The 16014-nt window shown below is 50.9% G+C and overlaps 1 protein-coding gene across 1 annotated transcript; it reads right to left on the bottom strand.

The window, feature by feature from the left end:
* Nucleotides 1–208: 208 nt before the first annotated feature.
* Nucleotides 209–15194, bottom strand: MGAT4B (alpha-1,3-mannosyl-glycoprotein 4-beta-N-acetylglucosaminyltransferase B; the record flags this gene model as incomplete). The annotated part of the gene is made up of 14 exons (XM_027909016.1): nt 209–1058; nt 1134–1246; nt 1988–2075; nt 2535–2613; nt 2780–2973; nt 3901–4008; nt 6624–6754; nt 7515–7629; nt 7996–8071; nt 8487–8600; nt 10650–10696; nt 13118–13251; nt 14099–14239; nt 14913–15194. Coding segments are annotated over 14 exons (1646 nt in total), but the record flags the coding sequence as incomplete, so codon positions are not given.
* Between the last annotated feature and the right edge of the window lie 820 nt (nt 15195–16014).

Raw genomic sequence — 16014 nt, 5'->3', positions numbered from 1 at the left:
GCAGCCCTGCTTCAAGTGACTCTCACTGCTGCACCAAAGGTTTAAATTTAGCTTTTATTACAGTGCACATTATCTTATATATTTATAGAGAGAGATGTACTTGAAAAATCAAATGTATCCAATAATAAAAAATACAGCACATTAAAGTAGTATAATGCATTCCAGTGTATAGCTGAAAGGACATTGGGATTTACACTAATCCCTACTATTTTTGAACTGGGCTACTTCTGCTTTTTTTTTTTTTTTACCCCCCCAAAAAACCTCACATCAACAAATAACTGAAATAGTTATTTAAAAAAGATGGTTTCTGCACTCAATCTCAAGGCATGAAGACACTGGAGACTTCACCGTGAGTTAAGGGGCTGTGATCGATGCTGGCAGGCACAGTGTGGCGTATTTTATTTTTTTTGTTTTCCCTGCCATACTCATAGCTCCAACCCCTTCGGATTCATTCCTCCTCTGCTGAAGGAGGGTCAGTCTTTGCCCTCGCTTAATCCTCAGCTGTGGCCAGGACTGTTGCCTGGGCGAGGGCAGGGCAGACCTCGGTCCCTGGCCGCCTCCATCCCAGAGCCGACGGGGTCAGCCTGCAGGACTCACCGTGACCAAGCCCCGCTCTGTCCCCAAACACAGCCAGAGATCGCCCTGTCCTGGGCTGAAGGTGCTTTTTGTCCCCACGCTCACTAAAGCTTGTCCCGACCCCAAACTGCCCCCTGTGTCCGTGTGTCCCGAGCGGCAGCCAGCATCCCGAGGGGCCGAGGGAGCCGAGCAAAGCCAGCCCTCTGCACGGGCTGTTGGGTTTTGCTTTTTTGTTCCTCTTCTGGAGAAGATGACGGGGCGTCCTGGCCCTGCAGCACCGCTAGGGATGGTGGTGCCAGCCCGGTAGCAGGTTTGCCGCGGTCTGTCGGTGTGTGCCGCCTCCGGCAGCCGGCCCTGCGCTGTCCTTGTCCGGGCAAGGCGCCGCGGGGAGGAGGGAGCGGGAGGGAGGGAGCAGGACCAGGGATCCACCGGTGTGTCCGTTCTGCCTCGTGCCCGTTTCACTCTGCTTTTTTGATAAAAATCTGAAAGAAGAGAGGGGTGGGATGAGAGCGACGTGCAGGGCCGCGGTGGGGTCCTGCCGGGGGAGCCTGGCCTACCTCGCTCAGGATGATCCACACCGGGGAGTCGCTCTGGATGGACAGCCTGATGGCCTCCAGCGGCCCGAAGGACGGGTCCACCTCGCCCTCTGCAACACCCTTGGAGAACGAGCCTGGTGGGGAGAGCACATGGGTAACACAGGGACAGTCCCCTGGCGTTGCCCCTCCACATTCCCCCCTCCCTGAGGGCACCACAGGCCACCATGGCAGGCCCTGCCCACAGCTCCCCAAGGTGAGATGGGCTGAAAACCAGCAGCGTGGGTGGCCAAACACTGCAAAATGCCACACTTTGGGGAAGAAAAATCAGCTGAACAAAACAAAAAAGGTGGCAAAGTGCTACATGTCCCAGGGAATTTTTTTCTTTTATTTATTTATTTAGGAAAAAAAACCCAAAGTATCTTAGGAGGGACACCGGGGCTGAACCCCACAGCAGCAGGTCCCCATAGGCTGCAATCGCTCATTCTTGTCCAAGGACAGGACAAACACTAAAACAAGCTCAGGTGGCAAGAGACAAAGTCCGACCTGCAAATGGTGTGAGGACTGAGACCACAAAATCACCCACGGTGGAGGATTTTAACCCCAGGTTAAGCAACTGGATAATCTGCATAATTTGGTCCCAGCTCTGAGCAGAGACAGGCAGAAATGCAGGACCAAAAACTACCTGAAGAGGACAACCTGGTCTAAGAGGGAGGGCAGTGGAGCAAAGGAGACTACGATAATTAAATCCTGTTCCAACCTTGCTCCTGGCAAGCAGAAATGACTCTTTGCCAAGCAAACAGCACTAAGGGTCTCGATTCACATGCAGGTGAGGATGTGTTATCAAACCCAGCAGGCCACCCCGTGCCCCACTGTACCTATCTGGATGTAGCCATCCGGTGTCCTGCGGTATTTGACGACTGCGCCTCTTCCCTCCTGCAAAGCTTCCTTATCTGACTGCAGGCTCTGCAGAAGGAGAGGAGTTTTGTGCAAGGCCAATGGCAAGAGCCATCCAAAAGCCCCAAGGAACAGCAGCAACCCTGGAGCTGCCCACGCCAGCAGGCCCTGCCACCTCATTCCCTGCCTGGCACCCTGAGGCTCTTGCCCCAAAACATGAGGGCATTTGCTGTCCTCAGGCTGCTGCTTCCACTGCACCATCCTGGCTCTGTCCCCTCCTCTGCAGCCATCCCACCCATCTGAGCATCCCCTCTGCAGGCAGGAAATGCTTCCACAGCAATGCTCAGCACAGCACTGCACTCCTGAGGTGGCATCACAGCGGGTGCGACCCTCTGGCTCCCAGCCAGCACCTCTCAGAGGCACTTGAGTCTTGTTAAGATTTTCCTGGTGGCTTAAAGCAGCTCCCTTCTCTCAACCCCCTTTTGCTTCCCACTCCACCCTCACCTCAGTTCCCAATAAAACACTTACGTCAAACGGCAGAACCTCCACGGTCGTGTTGAAGAGTTTGTCTTCTGGGTGCTCGATGTTCCCGCTGCGGAAGAAGAACCTGCGACAGAGACCAAAGCCACGCAAACCCACACTCAGCAAGGGGCAGCCAAGCAGGAGATGGGCAAGAAATGTCATTTAAATTGCCAGAAGAGCAAAAATGCAGGTGTCTCTGCACGCTCCAGGCTGTCCCCACGCCCCCCTGCTGGCCCCACCCAGGCACTGGCCTTTCGATCCGGAGCGGTTTGAAGAAGCGGAATCTGATGAAGTCTCCGGCGGTGGGAGTGAAGGCCCAGAAGAAGTCCTCCCGCTGGTAAGCCTTCTCCAGGGTGAAGTGCTGGTAGGTTTTCAGGCTGGTGCTCACCTCGGCAGGAGGGTTGACGTGCTCTTTCCGCAGCGCCTGCTTGCCAAAGTCCTTGTCCTTGGGGGGCACAAAGCAAAAGGGCAGAGGAGGGCCATGAGCTGCTCTTGCCCGTGAGGAACTCAGGTCTCAGCAAATTCAAAGCTCTCCATTTGCACAGCACAGAAGGATGAGGGATGGAAGCGATCTGGGGAAGGCACCAGGCAGGGGAATGTGTGACTGGATGCCAGAACAGAGTTTCAGGAGAGGCAACACAGAGAAACACTTCTGCTCTGCACTCTGATCCAGCACCAGAGAGCTTTTCATTGTCCAAGTATCCCTGAATGCATGTCCCTGCCCCAGGAGCTCTGGAAACAGTCCTTACACCCGAGGAGAAGGCGGCTGGGAGAGCAACAATAGCATAAAAGTGACTGGATTACACAGCCTGACGGGCACTGAACTGTGATACAAACTGGATTACACCACCCATTTCCCTGGGGATCACACAGACACGGGATGAGCACAGCCCAGGGATATGTGTCTATGGGTCCTGAACATGTATTTATGAGAAGCTTTATTTTGTTGATGATTAAATGCACACCAACAATTTAAGCTCTTATATAGCGAGCTCTAGTTCACCTATCACCAAATCCTGGGAATGTGGAGTGGGGTGGAAAGGAAGTCAGACCAATCCAGGAGTCATCTCTCCAGGGCTTTTCAGTAGATGCTTTGAAGTATATGCCCAGTTTGGTACTTAGGATGGGGTGGCCAGGACCTGTACCAAGGCTTAAGAACTTGCAGTGACTCTTGGTGCATGTCACTGCCATTCTGAGGAGCAGGAGCTATCTGAGCTCACTGTAACTCGGAATAAAACACAATCACTGCACAGAAATCCAGCTGCCACCGTCCCACCAGCTGCTGTCACCGATGTCCCCACCCAAAAGCAGCCAGTTCCCAGGTGCCTGCAGGACAGGCCACCTGCAGCTTGGACAGGCAGCTGGTACCCACCTTCAGCTTCTGTATCTTCCCAGCCAAGGAGGAATGAGTTCCCACATGCTGGAAGAGTGAGGGCTTGAAGCGGATCCTCAGGTTTGCCTTCTGCCTGTCGCAGTGTTTCTGAAACGAGACAACCCCGCTGTGCCCCAGGCTCAACCTCTGTGGGCAACTGTGGCCCACGAGAGGGGTGGACAAGGGCATGAGGAGTGACAGACAGCCCTGCCTCTCCATCTCTACGCCCTTCTGTGTTATTTAGGCTCGGATTTGGCAAGAGGGCTTTTAACCATGCTCTGGAGAAACGGAGTGACTCTCAGTCACTCACCCACAGGGCTCTGCTGGGCAGCTGGAGTACCCAGGCCTAAGTGCCAAATTCCTCCTTGCCAAGCGTAGTTTAGAATGCTGAGCAAAACATGTCTGGGCTCTCAGCAGGGACAGCCAGAGAATTTAGATTCTTTTGTCCTTGGCTTATTGGGAAAGCCTTTTTCCTACAACTCAGAGCTTGGGATCACCAACATCTGAAAGTACAGCAAGTCCTGGGATGACTCAGAGCCCAAGTGAACAGGTACCAAGTGTGGGCTCTTTTGGGATGGGCAGTTTCCAGTTTGCTGGCAGACATTGTAAGCAGATGTTCAGCACGTGCCATTGTCAAACCTGCTGGGCTGTTTCACGCCTATCCACCACATAAATAAGCTTGGAGATGCAACTCCAATCCAGGCAGTGATTTTTCATGGTGTGGAGGGAGAGAGACGATGGAGAGGGAATAAAGGACAAAAGGGAAAAACGCTGAGAGCGTGGGGAGGTGAGAACTCACATTTTAAAAATAGCTTATTTCTCTCAGTTTGGGAGAGCAGGACAAAAATACAGGTTAAAAGCAGCACTGAGAGGGTATTTGTTATCCGGCTTTTGCTTTTTCCAAGAAAAGAAATGCATGCACACCCCTAACACCATCTGCTCTTGCAGCCTCTCACCCCGGAGAAACCCCGGCAGAAATCCCACCACGGGTGCTGTGTCACTGCATGCCTGTCACAGACAGGGCATCAAACCAAGCCCCCACTAAGGGCTGCCTGCACGGACCTCTGCCACAGTGCAGGGAGCTGGGAAATTCCAGGCATGGCCCCTGCAAGCTGCAAAGGAGATAATCCCCTAATCCAGCTCACGTTACATTAGAAAATTAAAACCAGCCACGCTAATGGGACAGAGCCTACTCATTGCCAGTAACACTGGATGCAACCCCATCAGGTCTATCTCACTCTGCATGAGGAGAGGAGGAGGAAGGGGAATGGAGGAAGTTACAGCATCTCCTGATTTCTCTTTCTCCCCTTTTCCCCTTCTGCTAAAGAAACGATCGCTGAAAGCAGTCTTGTCTCAGCCAAGCCAGGAGGGGGAATGGCTCAGTTGGTGGTAAGAAGGTCATCCTTTCACACAGCTCTACCACAGGTAAATCTAAAATTAGTTAAAAAAGAAAGAGCAGAATATATCCAGAGCAGGCAAAGCACTTACCGAAAGCTAGGGTCAAACAAACTTTCAATCAAAAAGACAAATCCTCCCTGCTACCAATTTGATTCTGCACAGTGGGATTTACAAGGGAAAGTCATGTTTGAAAGGGAGCTGTGCAGAGTTAATCATGCAAACAGTGGGGGAAAGGAGCCAGAAATCCACATGGAAAGTAGGTTAATTTTTAAAAAGGCAACAGGTTTAAGAGGTTTGCAGTTTCCCCTGGGAAAACCTTGGTTCCGCCAGGGAGGAAAAGATGAGCACAGTCGAGTTAAGGAAAAGACGATCCTGCACAGCAGGATCTGCATTTAATCAGTGCTCAAGCTGAGGATTTTGAAGGTGGGGGCACAGCAGCATCATTCCCAGTTCCATCCCAGCATCCCACCAACCTGGCTTTGCCCATGGCTGTGAGGACTGTGGGAGCTGCTGGACAGGTCTGGGGATTGCTCTGTCACACCTGAGCACAGGGTGAGTAAATTCAGTCTGTTCAGAGGGGAGACAGGTGAGTATCTGGTGGTGAGCTCATCTTTCACCTGCTACCACACACTTTCCTCCTCTGCCCTTCCCACTCACTACAGCCCCTCATTGCTGCTGATGATGATGGGAGCTCAAGCACAACCTCCACAGGGCACGGGCACTCACGGCTTCGTGTGGACATGGCTCTGCAAACGAGATGGCAGCACGAAAACAGAGCCCATTTCACCTCTCTGCACCCTCCTAGAAACCCTGACGAGAGCTCTGTGTGCTCTGGCTTCGCTCTGGCAGACTGTGCAGGGCGGGCGTGCTCCGGGTCATGCAGGGTGAGCTCTCTGGGCAGCCTCCCTGTGTGCTCCGGGCGGGTTCGGCACACGGGGCTGGCGTCAAAGGGTCATTCCGGGGTTATGGTCAGCGAGCAGGGAATGGCTTCGGGGAGAGAAGCACACCGGAGTGAAAAACAACACTGAGGAATGGGGAACAGCCACTGCCCTGGAGGACTGGAGGAGGAATACCCTGTTAGTGCTTAGATGCAGAAATAATGCCTTTTCTGGCAGCTGCAGAATACAAAAGCCTGAACTCCCAGGTCTCTGCTTGCACAATCCACAGGGGCACCCCTGCAGCACCTTCCACAGGGATGGCACGGATCGGGGCAAAGTCAGGCAGCACCAGAGCTCACAGGAAAGGTCCTCTGGAGACACAGCCAAGCACACATTTGCCCCCACACACGACAGAAGGTTTCCCTTCAACTGAGATTATTTACGTACTGCATCTTTCTCAGGGTTGCAGACTTTCACCCAAAGGATGTGATCCAGTAGCCAGTCAATGGGTTTGTCCTTATAGAACATCAGGATAAACTCCACGATCAAGCTCAGATCCAGAGACTTGAACATTTTTCCTACAGCACAAAGAAAGAGGCAAGAGAGAGGAGCTGTGGTATGAAATGGTCAAAAATGAGAGCTGAGGAGTAAAAACTTGGGAGACTGGGCTGTGATGGCTGGATCTGTCCTTCTCTCTACGTAAAGGAAATACCACGTGGCTCTGGTTTATGTACCAGCACTGCGGGCACCGCTAATACAGTTCCGGATTTAATATTCATCACAGAATTAGAAAGCATTAGAGTCTCACAGGTCACAACAGTATCAAAAGGTCTAAAACTCTCCCATTCAGTAGTGAGAAAGAAGGATGAAAAACATTCAGCCAGCTGCAGGACAGCCCATTTCCTGCCCCAAAAACTACAAGTTTTAAGCCAATCAAACCAGTATCCAAAACAACAGATCAAACTGCTACTGCAACCATGTACTGCTGTTCCCAAAATAGTTCTGGGCTGATGTAAACTTCCTTTTGCACACTCTTAGGCAAATCCAGATCCCATCCAGCCTAAAAGCTACTGGTCACATTTAAGCTTCTGGCTGTCAGCTGGGCCACTGACCAGGTTTATTTTTACTAAAAATGAGTATCACCAGTACCAGCTGCGAGGATCTTTCTCCCCTGTGCAAACACAAGGGTCATTGCAAAAACAGGGAGGGACCAAGTCCAAGTATTTTACCATCTCGTGGGGACAATTTGTTTGATCAAGAGCATAAAATGCTGGCAAGAGCTAGCAGTCACTTGTGCCTGTGCCTGAAAGGACTGGGGTGAGCAGGGGAGAACGTTACCAATGAACCCCAGCTGAGAGAACTCCAGGATCATCCACTCCTCGGAGGGCTGCTGCAAGGCAAAGTTCTTCATCGTGCTGAGATAGTTTGGTTTGGCCACAATATCATCCTCCAGCTGCAAGAGGAAAGGACACTCAGTGCCAATGACACATGCAGGTCACAGTAACACTCTCTCTATGCAGAGCAATCCCACCACAGACCAGAGGGAAGCTTTGGCACAGACCCAGTTTATTTCAGAAGATGCTCCAAGCAGATTTTTCTCATTCAGTCTAAAAGGCAAAGGAAACAAGGATTCCTGCCCTCCCTAGGTGGGAGGCCTCCAAGTCTAAAAGTACTTTAGAAGCCCAGCTTTTGAACCTATCAGGTTAAAACCCGCTGCCACTCTGCTGTATCACACAACTGGACATGCTCTCAGCTGGTAAGAGACACAGTGAACTCTCAGGTACTCCCATCTTCCCTCTGCCCCCAGCACCACACCCACCTGCACGTAATAAATGCCTTTGGACTGGGCATACATCATTAAAAAACAGTAGTCCAGGTTCTGCTTCGTCCTCCACCTGCAAGAGACAAAGACAATAAGAGTGCTGGGATGTCGGGCTTGGTTTGAGCCAAGAAGGTGACACAGCTCTGGGAGGTGGAGTGGATGGCATTCAGCCTCTCCCTTTTGGTCTCACACTGGTCAGCTAAGAGTTACTGGAAAGCTCAGGGACTCCCAAAGTGAAGATAATTTGGGTTAAAATGAGCCCCTTGTTTGGTGATGGAAACACCACAGCACAAGGCAAGCCTGGCAAAGCTGGTGCCAGCTGGTGCCATCCCTGCTACATCACACCACATCCTTCCAGATCTTGGATAAAGCAAGTTTAAGGGCCTTGCCTGGCCCTGCAGAAGAGCTTTCTCTGCTGCAATCAGTGGGGAAGATGCTACAGTTCCTCAATTCAGGGCTTGCTTGTTTATAAGCTCATTGATTCTTACCTGACTCTTTCCTTGGGGTCCCCAAAGGATTCCCGCAGGTGGGAGAAATCAGGATAGAAATGCGGAGACGGGGAAATTACCTCCAGGAGACCTGAGTGTATTTCCTTTGGGAATCTGAGGGAGAAAAACAGCACTAAACAAAAACCTCCACGTCTGACCCATCAGTGAGCTGCAGACCCAAACAAAAAATACAGCCCCTAAGGTCAAGCTTCCCTGGCAGCTAGTGCACTTTCAGGCCTCACCAAAGGACGTCAGCAGGGATTGCCTGAAGTTTTTAAGCTGTTCTCTCCCTCCCATGGTCTCTATTAGCCCCACATGCTCCTCCTCCCTCCCGTGCACACACATACACACAGGTCAGCTTTAAGGACTGGCTGTGAGCACCGTGTACTCTTTACAGGATTAAACGACCAGCAGACGGGTTCACCAAAGAAAGGACTTGCTGGCATTACTGGCATTTAGAGATTTCCCAAATGCATCAGTAATTAAAATTAATTTTGCCGAGGTTATGCTACACATTTCTGCTAAGTTGCTTAAAACATCGCTGTGCTGCAGTTCAGAGAGCCAGCAGGAATTCTACCTAGTTCTCTTATGCTGATAAAATCAGCATCTACTTTTCCTATAATGTGCTTTTAAGAACCCTTTAAAGAGTCAAACAAAAAATAATGTCACCCATCTGAAAAGCAGGCACCTACATCACCCTTGCAAGCAATACCCCGGGATTGCCTCTAACTGTGAGAGATAAGCAGGAAAACCAGTTATTTTTATACTGCCTTTTCGAGAACATTTGGTGCAAGGCTGGTTTCCTTTGTTTGTGCAGAGTCTGGAGGACGGGAGATGGGGCAGAGGGAGACAAAGCAGCGAGGCTGCCAAAAACTTCTCACTTATTTTTCCCTTCCTTATTCCTTCCCCGGGACTGGCAGGTTTTTCAGCTAACATTTTCAAATCTTCCCTTCCTCCGGCAGCAGCGAAACGGCAGCTTCTCGCTGAGCTGACAAAATCTGCACTGAGGCGGCAACAGCTTTTTCCCTCCTGTGAGAGAAAAGTCCAGCCTGCCCTGGCCCCACACCACCTCAATTCAATTTGGAAGAAAAATAATTTCAGTGAATCAGGGAGGGGCAGGAGGCACTGGAGAGGGGGATGACGAGAAATCAAATCATTAAGTCAATTAAAGTTTCAGGTCCTCTGCGCAGAGGCGCTCTCTGCAGCGGCGCCCGGTAATTTCATCAGGATCCACCGGACAATCAGTCCATTATCCCCCGATAAGTGCGTCCTCCTGCCAGCAGGCAGAAGGAGGGGAGCCCTGCCAGCTCCTGCACAGCAAGATGGAGGGCTCTGTTTCAGCTCTTCTGCAAGTGCCCGGGAACACAACCCTCACCACGCACTTCCCAGCCCCTCTCCCATCATTGGCTCGGGGACGGGAGGATGTGCTGCCCTTTCGCTTCTCCTTCGCAGGGCGACTGCGATCCTTTGGAAACACGCAATCGCAGGAGCTGGACGGGAGTCACTGCCCCTTCTCTCACCACCTTCTTCCCTTGCCTCAGAGCTCTGACGCCGTTAACGCCTGGACCGGCTCTCGGTTAATAATCCAACACCAGCTTTGGCTTAAACAGCCACAGACGAAGCTGCAGAAGCCACTAAGGCTCCAGGACATAAATAGCAGCCAGCACAAGAGACAAATGTAACTAGAGCCTGGAACAAGGGGAAAACAAACAGGCCGGAGCGGGAAGAAAGATGGATCGTGGATTTTTAAAGCAAAATAAAGGCAGGAGCATTTGGGTGTGCTTGCCACACTGCCCAGACTGCACGGAACGGGTACAGGGCTGCACTAGACACAGAAACAACTGGAAATTTAAATAAGCCATCTCCTCACAATGCCCCAGGACAGAAGGAGCAAAGCAGAACAACATGACCGCCTGTGTTAAACGCCGCGAGCACAAAGCAGACTCCTGGAAGCTGCATATGGGATGCATTTTGGAAGAAGCAGAAAGTGGAAGCAGCAATAGCAAAGACAGCCCAGAGTTTAAAAACAGGAAAAAAACTCCCTGAAACAACAACAAAATGAAATAGGGAAACAGAAAAGTATGTGTTTTCTCCTTAATGAAGCCATTCCCTGGCCTTGCTGCAGGCACAAGCTGTATGCTGAAGCCACTTGGAAATGCTTACAAGTTTTTGATATTCTCTGCCACTCCGGCTGTGTACTGCGGATCCGTCTGAAAACAAAAGAAAAGCACTGTTAGAGCCCTGAGCCTCAGCCTGGGTACCCCGTGGCTCAGAAATCATCTTCAACACACCCCGGGGGTACTGTCAGCCCTCTGTACCATCTTCATTCACCTTCATGTCTCCTTCTATCCAGTTTTACTCTCACGAGCCCTCCTTTGGGGTCAGTGTTAAACAAAGGCATCACACACCAAAATCCATCCTAAAGGACTCAAGGCCCTGCACATCTTCCTCATGTGCTCTCGTGGCACTTCTGCCCCTGCCAGCACCAAGTGTTTGCACAAAGTGTTAACTGCTGGGCTACTTATTTTTTCCCTACACCCGCTGGCTTGTATCCAAGTGGATACCCTTGGCAGAAGAAAATCTCCACCCCTTTGGTGAAAAAGAGGGGTTTATTTATAAGTGTGCATTTTTCATTTCAGGTTCATTTGGACACTTTCCTTCCTAAAAACCCCCAGTTTGTTCCCACAATCAACCTGGCAACCCGTGCTGGGAGACAAAGGTCGGCAGCCCCGCTATCTGCGGATAAGTGCAAACACGGGGACAGGCCCGGGACAGAAAACATCTGCCGAGTGACTGGGAAAACAAAACCCCAGAACAAAGGGCAGGAGACCCCAGAGCAAAAACTGTTCCTGTTTCCTGGTGGTGGCATTGGGCAGTCAAATGGATCACAGGACTGCGGTGGATCTGCAGACACAGCATGGTAGAAGCCGGGACCAGCTGCTGCTGCGCTCAGCACTGGGTGGAGGTGAGAAGTGAGACATCAGGGGCATGTGTCACAAGCTGAGGACAGGACTTCCACACTGGAATGGTGACAAGGGAGGGTTTTCTCGAGAGGAAAAGGTCCCTTTCCTAAATAGGGCTCAGAGCCCCAGCGCTGGACTGATTTCTTACCTCAGGGCTGCCAAAAAAACAGCAACGGGAAAAACAAAGGCAGGAAACACGCAGCTCCACTCCAAGTGTCTGAAACAGTGGGTTGGTGACAGCCAAGCTGGCCACCTCACCCCAGGGCTCCCCTCCAGCAGCCAAGGAGCTCCCAGGTCTCCCAGGCAGCCCAGCCACTGTGGATGACACCTGCAGTGGCTCTTGGAAATGAGAAGTTCCCATCCCACAAGGGACATTCAGTTGCTGCACTTGTGCTGAGTCTCCAAACTACTCAGCATCTGCTCCAGGTTCATACCCTCTCCACTTTTTACTCTTTATCCCGTGCCCAAGGGGCCCTAACAAGTGCAGGTACATGGAGAAAGACTCTGGGAAGAGGCAGAGCAGGCACAGAAGTGGGTGTAGCTCCAAGGGCAAACTTTGCCAGAGACAACAGTGACAAAGGTGGGATCTGCAACAACTGCCACCACTGTTACTGGGATATGGCACGTGTGCTCCTGCACTTCACAGTATCAGAATTAATTTATTTGTTGTTCACTTCCCTCATCGCAGGTACACATGAAAGTCAGGAGCCACCACGCCGTGCAACTTATCTCCAAGTCAACTACAAATATTACTGCAGTTTAAAACAGTTTTGGGTCAAGTTGCTTGAAACCTCTCATGCTTCAACTTACACACTGCAAAAACAGCCACCAAACCTGCCCTGGCTCCAAGGGAGGCAGATGACAGCCAGGACCAGACCTTGTCCTGGGCACTTTGGGCTGCACCCATCTGTGCACACTTTCTTGTACAAAATACCAGTCAGAGCCCCTAAGGCCAAATGCTACTCAAAATGTCACATTATGGGTAAACAGGCAGCAAACCCGGGCATTCATCTCTGCTCTGTTCCCAGTAACAGGCTACTGAGGTTTATCTTTCTCACCGGATTTCTGGAAATTAAGACAAATGCACTTCAGGCTCAAGAAAATAATCCTGAGGGGAAAGCCATGGAGAAAAATAACCATCTAAACCCATAGATAAAAGCAGCTCTTGTGGATTAATGTATCAAGGCTTTTTAGCCCTTGGATTCAGCAACTGATTCTGGGCTCCAGGCACCAGTACAAAGAGGCAAATTAGTCTCAGCCCCGAATCATCGACTCACAGGTTTTGAGAGGGAGTTAGTGCTGTCCTACAGGTACGTGGTGAAATGTATCTGCTTCAGAGCTCCCCAAGACGTGGTCATGGGGCTCCTTCAGCACATTTAAGGAATAACCACTCAAGCACCCTGCAAGAGGCACCACGATTTAGATGAGATGTGTCCCACAGGCATCTGCTAACATGACACGTTTGCCTGCTCACATCCTGACCCTCTCTGGCCCAACCGGGTGTTTCATTTTGGGCAAGACACACCTGATGATCCCAGGATGGGCTTGTCCTCCCAGTAAGCAGCAGAGCTGGTGGCTGGGTCAGCAGTGTCCTGTTTGGCAGCAAGCGTGGCAGGCAGTGGGATGGGAGCCAGGGAAACGGGGCAAACTGGGAAAGCTGTGTCTTACCTCGGCAATGAGGACAACGATGACGGAGTCCTCCTTCTCCTGCTGATTGAGCTCTGAGATGAGGGAGTTGAGGGTGTCGGTGAGGTAGGAATGCACCTCCCGCTTCACGCTGGGGATTCCCATCACGACGGACACTGCCCAGGGCCATGGAGAGATTTTAGAGAGGGGGCTGTGCTGGGCAAGACACCTTGCTCTGCTCCCTGATCAGCTCATGGCTCACCTGCTCAGGGACAGGCTCTGTCATTAAAACCCAGCAGTGAGCAGCAGGTTGGTGGGTTCCCGGGCTACGCAGGGTTCCCACACTCCTGTCCCCCAGCCCAGTGCCAACCAGCAGCACCCCAGTGCACCAGGTTGGCAGGGCACCCATGGCAGTCAGATAGACCCTGCCTTTTCTTCCTGAAGGAATGATGTCTCAGGAAACACCCAAAACCCCTCTCCCGCCCCAAGGCCTTTTCAGCCTGTGAACAGCAACTTCAAGACCACTTCTGTTCTCCAAACCCCTCCCATGGCCAGAAGGACTTCAGTTTAGGAGAGACAAGTCAGTTCTTTGGTGTTGGGTTGGGATTCAGGAGCAGGGGGGTATTATTATTATCTAGTAACCCAAGTCCTGTTCCAAATGGGATTTGTCTCCTCAGATGGATCAGAGTTTCCATGAAGCACCTGCAAACAATGCATTATCTGACCCCCTTCCAGGCAAAGGCTAGAGCATTCTGGAGATGGAAAGCAGCAAACAGCATCTGGCAGAAGCATCGAGAACATTTTGGGGCCAGTCCAGAGCACAGACAGCACTCCCCCGTAGACTCTCAGACGTGACATGGCTTACCCACCCCACATGTCACGACACCAAGGAAGCTTGAATGACGCATGCAGCCGTTCCTCCAGTCCTGCTCATTCCTGTACCACAGCCAGGCCCGGAGGAAAGGGGAGGGACAGGCACCAAGGTGAGGAAGAGCACCAGAAGCAGCACTAATTCCCATTTACCTCCAGTGCGCCCCTGTCCCACATGCACGGCTGGCTGCAGACTGTTCTCCTTAGACAGCAAATGTGGCAAATGATGGAAGATGGTGGGAAGGTGCAGCACATTCTTGTTGGTGATATTCCACAGTTTTAACTTGGTTTCGTCTTAAAAAGGAAAAGGGAATCAATTGCAAGGCACAGTAGGTAGGAAGAGACTGCAAGGCAAAAAGCCTTTTTAGAGCAGCCTGGCCACTCGAGACTACTGCTGGGTTATAAAAAATCAGGCCAACCTTTAACACGCTACCACAAACCCAATTAAAGTTCAGCAGGAGCCAGGAGGGCCTCAAAGAAATCCCAAAATATTTGGGAAGGAGAGGGGAGAATGAAGATAAAATGAAGGTCAAATCAGATCTTTCTGTAGAGATCCAATTTTCTTCAACCGAGCAACTTAAGGAAAAAAAAAAAAAAGAACAAATAAATTGGCGAGGGGTGCTCAGCCAGCCCAACTCCTTCCTCCCCCCTCTCTTTGGATACCCATTTTCCATATGGATTCAATACAGCCATAGGAAACGGTGTGTATGACTTTCAAGGGAGGGAAAAAAGGTTGTAAGCAAGCAAATTGGCAAATATCCTCAGCAGAGGCAAATCTCTGTTTAATGATGCATATGCACCTCTAATTAAACAGGAGTTTTAGAGCTCCCAAGTCCCTCTGAACTCCACAATTTGCTCGTGCCAGGGGAGAGAAGAGCAGGTCCCGTCCACAGCCCTGCACACACGCACACCTCTCTACCTCCTCACTAGCAAATGGCTTCAACATGAACTTCTCTTGTTTATTCACCAGATAAGCTGCTCCAGGTCCGGTTGATATCCCGCAGGGCCTGCTTCTCCGAGAGCGCTCTCTTGATCTCCTCCAGGACCAGGTTGAGCTCCTTGGAGCGCTTCAGGCTCTCCTGCTCGGCCGCGTGCAGGCGGTCCCGGAGGGCGAGGAACTCCCGCTGGTAGATGTCCACAACGTCACCTGGGGACGGGAAAGAGAGAGAAGCTTTGTCCTCTGTGCTCAGGAGGTTTCCAAGGCACAAAGGCAATGTCCAGCACTCACACCTCTCCTGCCTCCCCAGGCCTTAAATCACGGATTTAATGGGAGCTGTGGTCCAGCATTGGTGAGAGGGTCAGCGAGAGGGCAGGTTAAGCTGCAGAACAAAATAAAGTTACTCCATTTTTTCTGTTTTGACTTGGGTTCTGGGTCATGTAGAAACAGAATCATAGCATTTTTTAAACTGGCAAAGACCTCTAAGATCATCAAGTCCAACTGATAGCCCAGTGAACACTGCCATGTTCACCACTAAACCACGTCCCCAAGTGCCACACATACACATCTTTTAAATCCCTCCAGGGATAGTGATTCCACCACTTCCCTGGGTAGCCGGTGCCGACACTTTACAGACTTTTCCATGAAGAATTTTTTCCTAATATCCAATCTAAACCTCACCTGGTACAACTTGAGGCTGTTTTCTCCTTGTCCTGTCACTTGTTACTCGGGAAAAGAGGACAATCCTGGGACCCTGAGTGACGGAAAGTGAGATGCTGGCAAGGGGAAATGTTGCTCTGCAGTGAGATGAGGGTTCAAACTGCATCTCCTCCAACTTCAGAAGAGAGTCCCAAATCTCAAAAGAAATTTTAGGAATCTAACCTGTCCAAAACATGTCAGGATAAAGAATATCACATGGCAATATCTGCCTGGATGCTTATATAAATCCAGGTGTTTGGATACACACTTTAAAGATGCATCATAAACCTAATATATAAAATAGAAACTTCTGATAAGGCAACAAAGCCTTTTGTTTTGAAACAGCATCTTCTCCCACGCCCTGCTTAGGCAATAAAACTAACAAGAGCCTTCAGCTGGAACTAACTATTCAATAGCTGGGAGTGGAATTGGT

This window comes from Empidonax traillii, unplaced genomic scaffold (assembly GCF_003031625.1).
Source record: "Empidonax traillii isolate 1590-97213 ecotype Southwest subspecies unplaced genomic scaffold, ASM303162v1 scaffold1916:size58622, whole genome shotgun sequence".
Taxonomy (NCBI): domain Eukaryota; kingdom Metazoa; phylum Chordata; class Aves; order Passeriformes; family Tyrannidae; genus Empidonax; species Empidonax traillii.
This window is presented reverse-complemented; position numbering and strand designations above follow the sequence as displayed.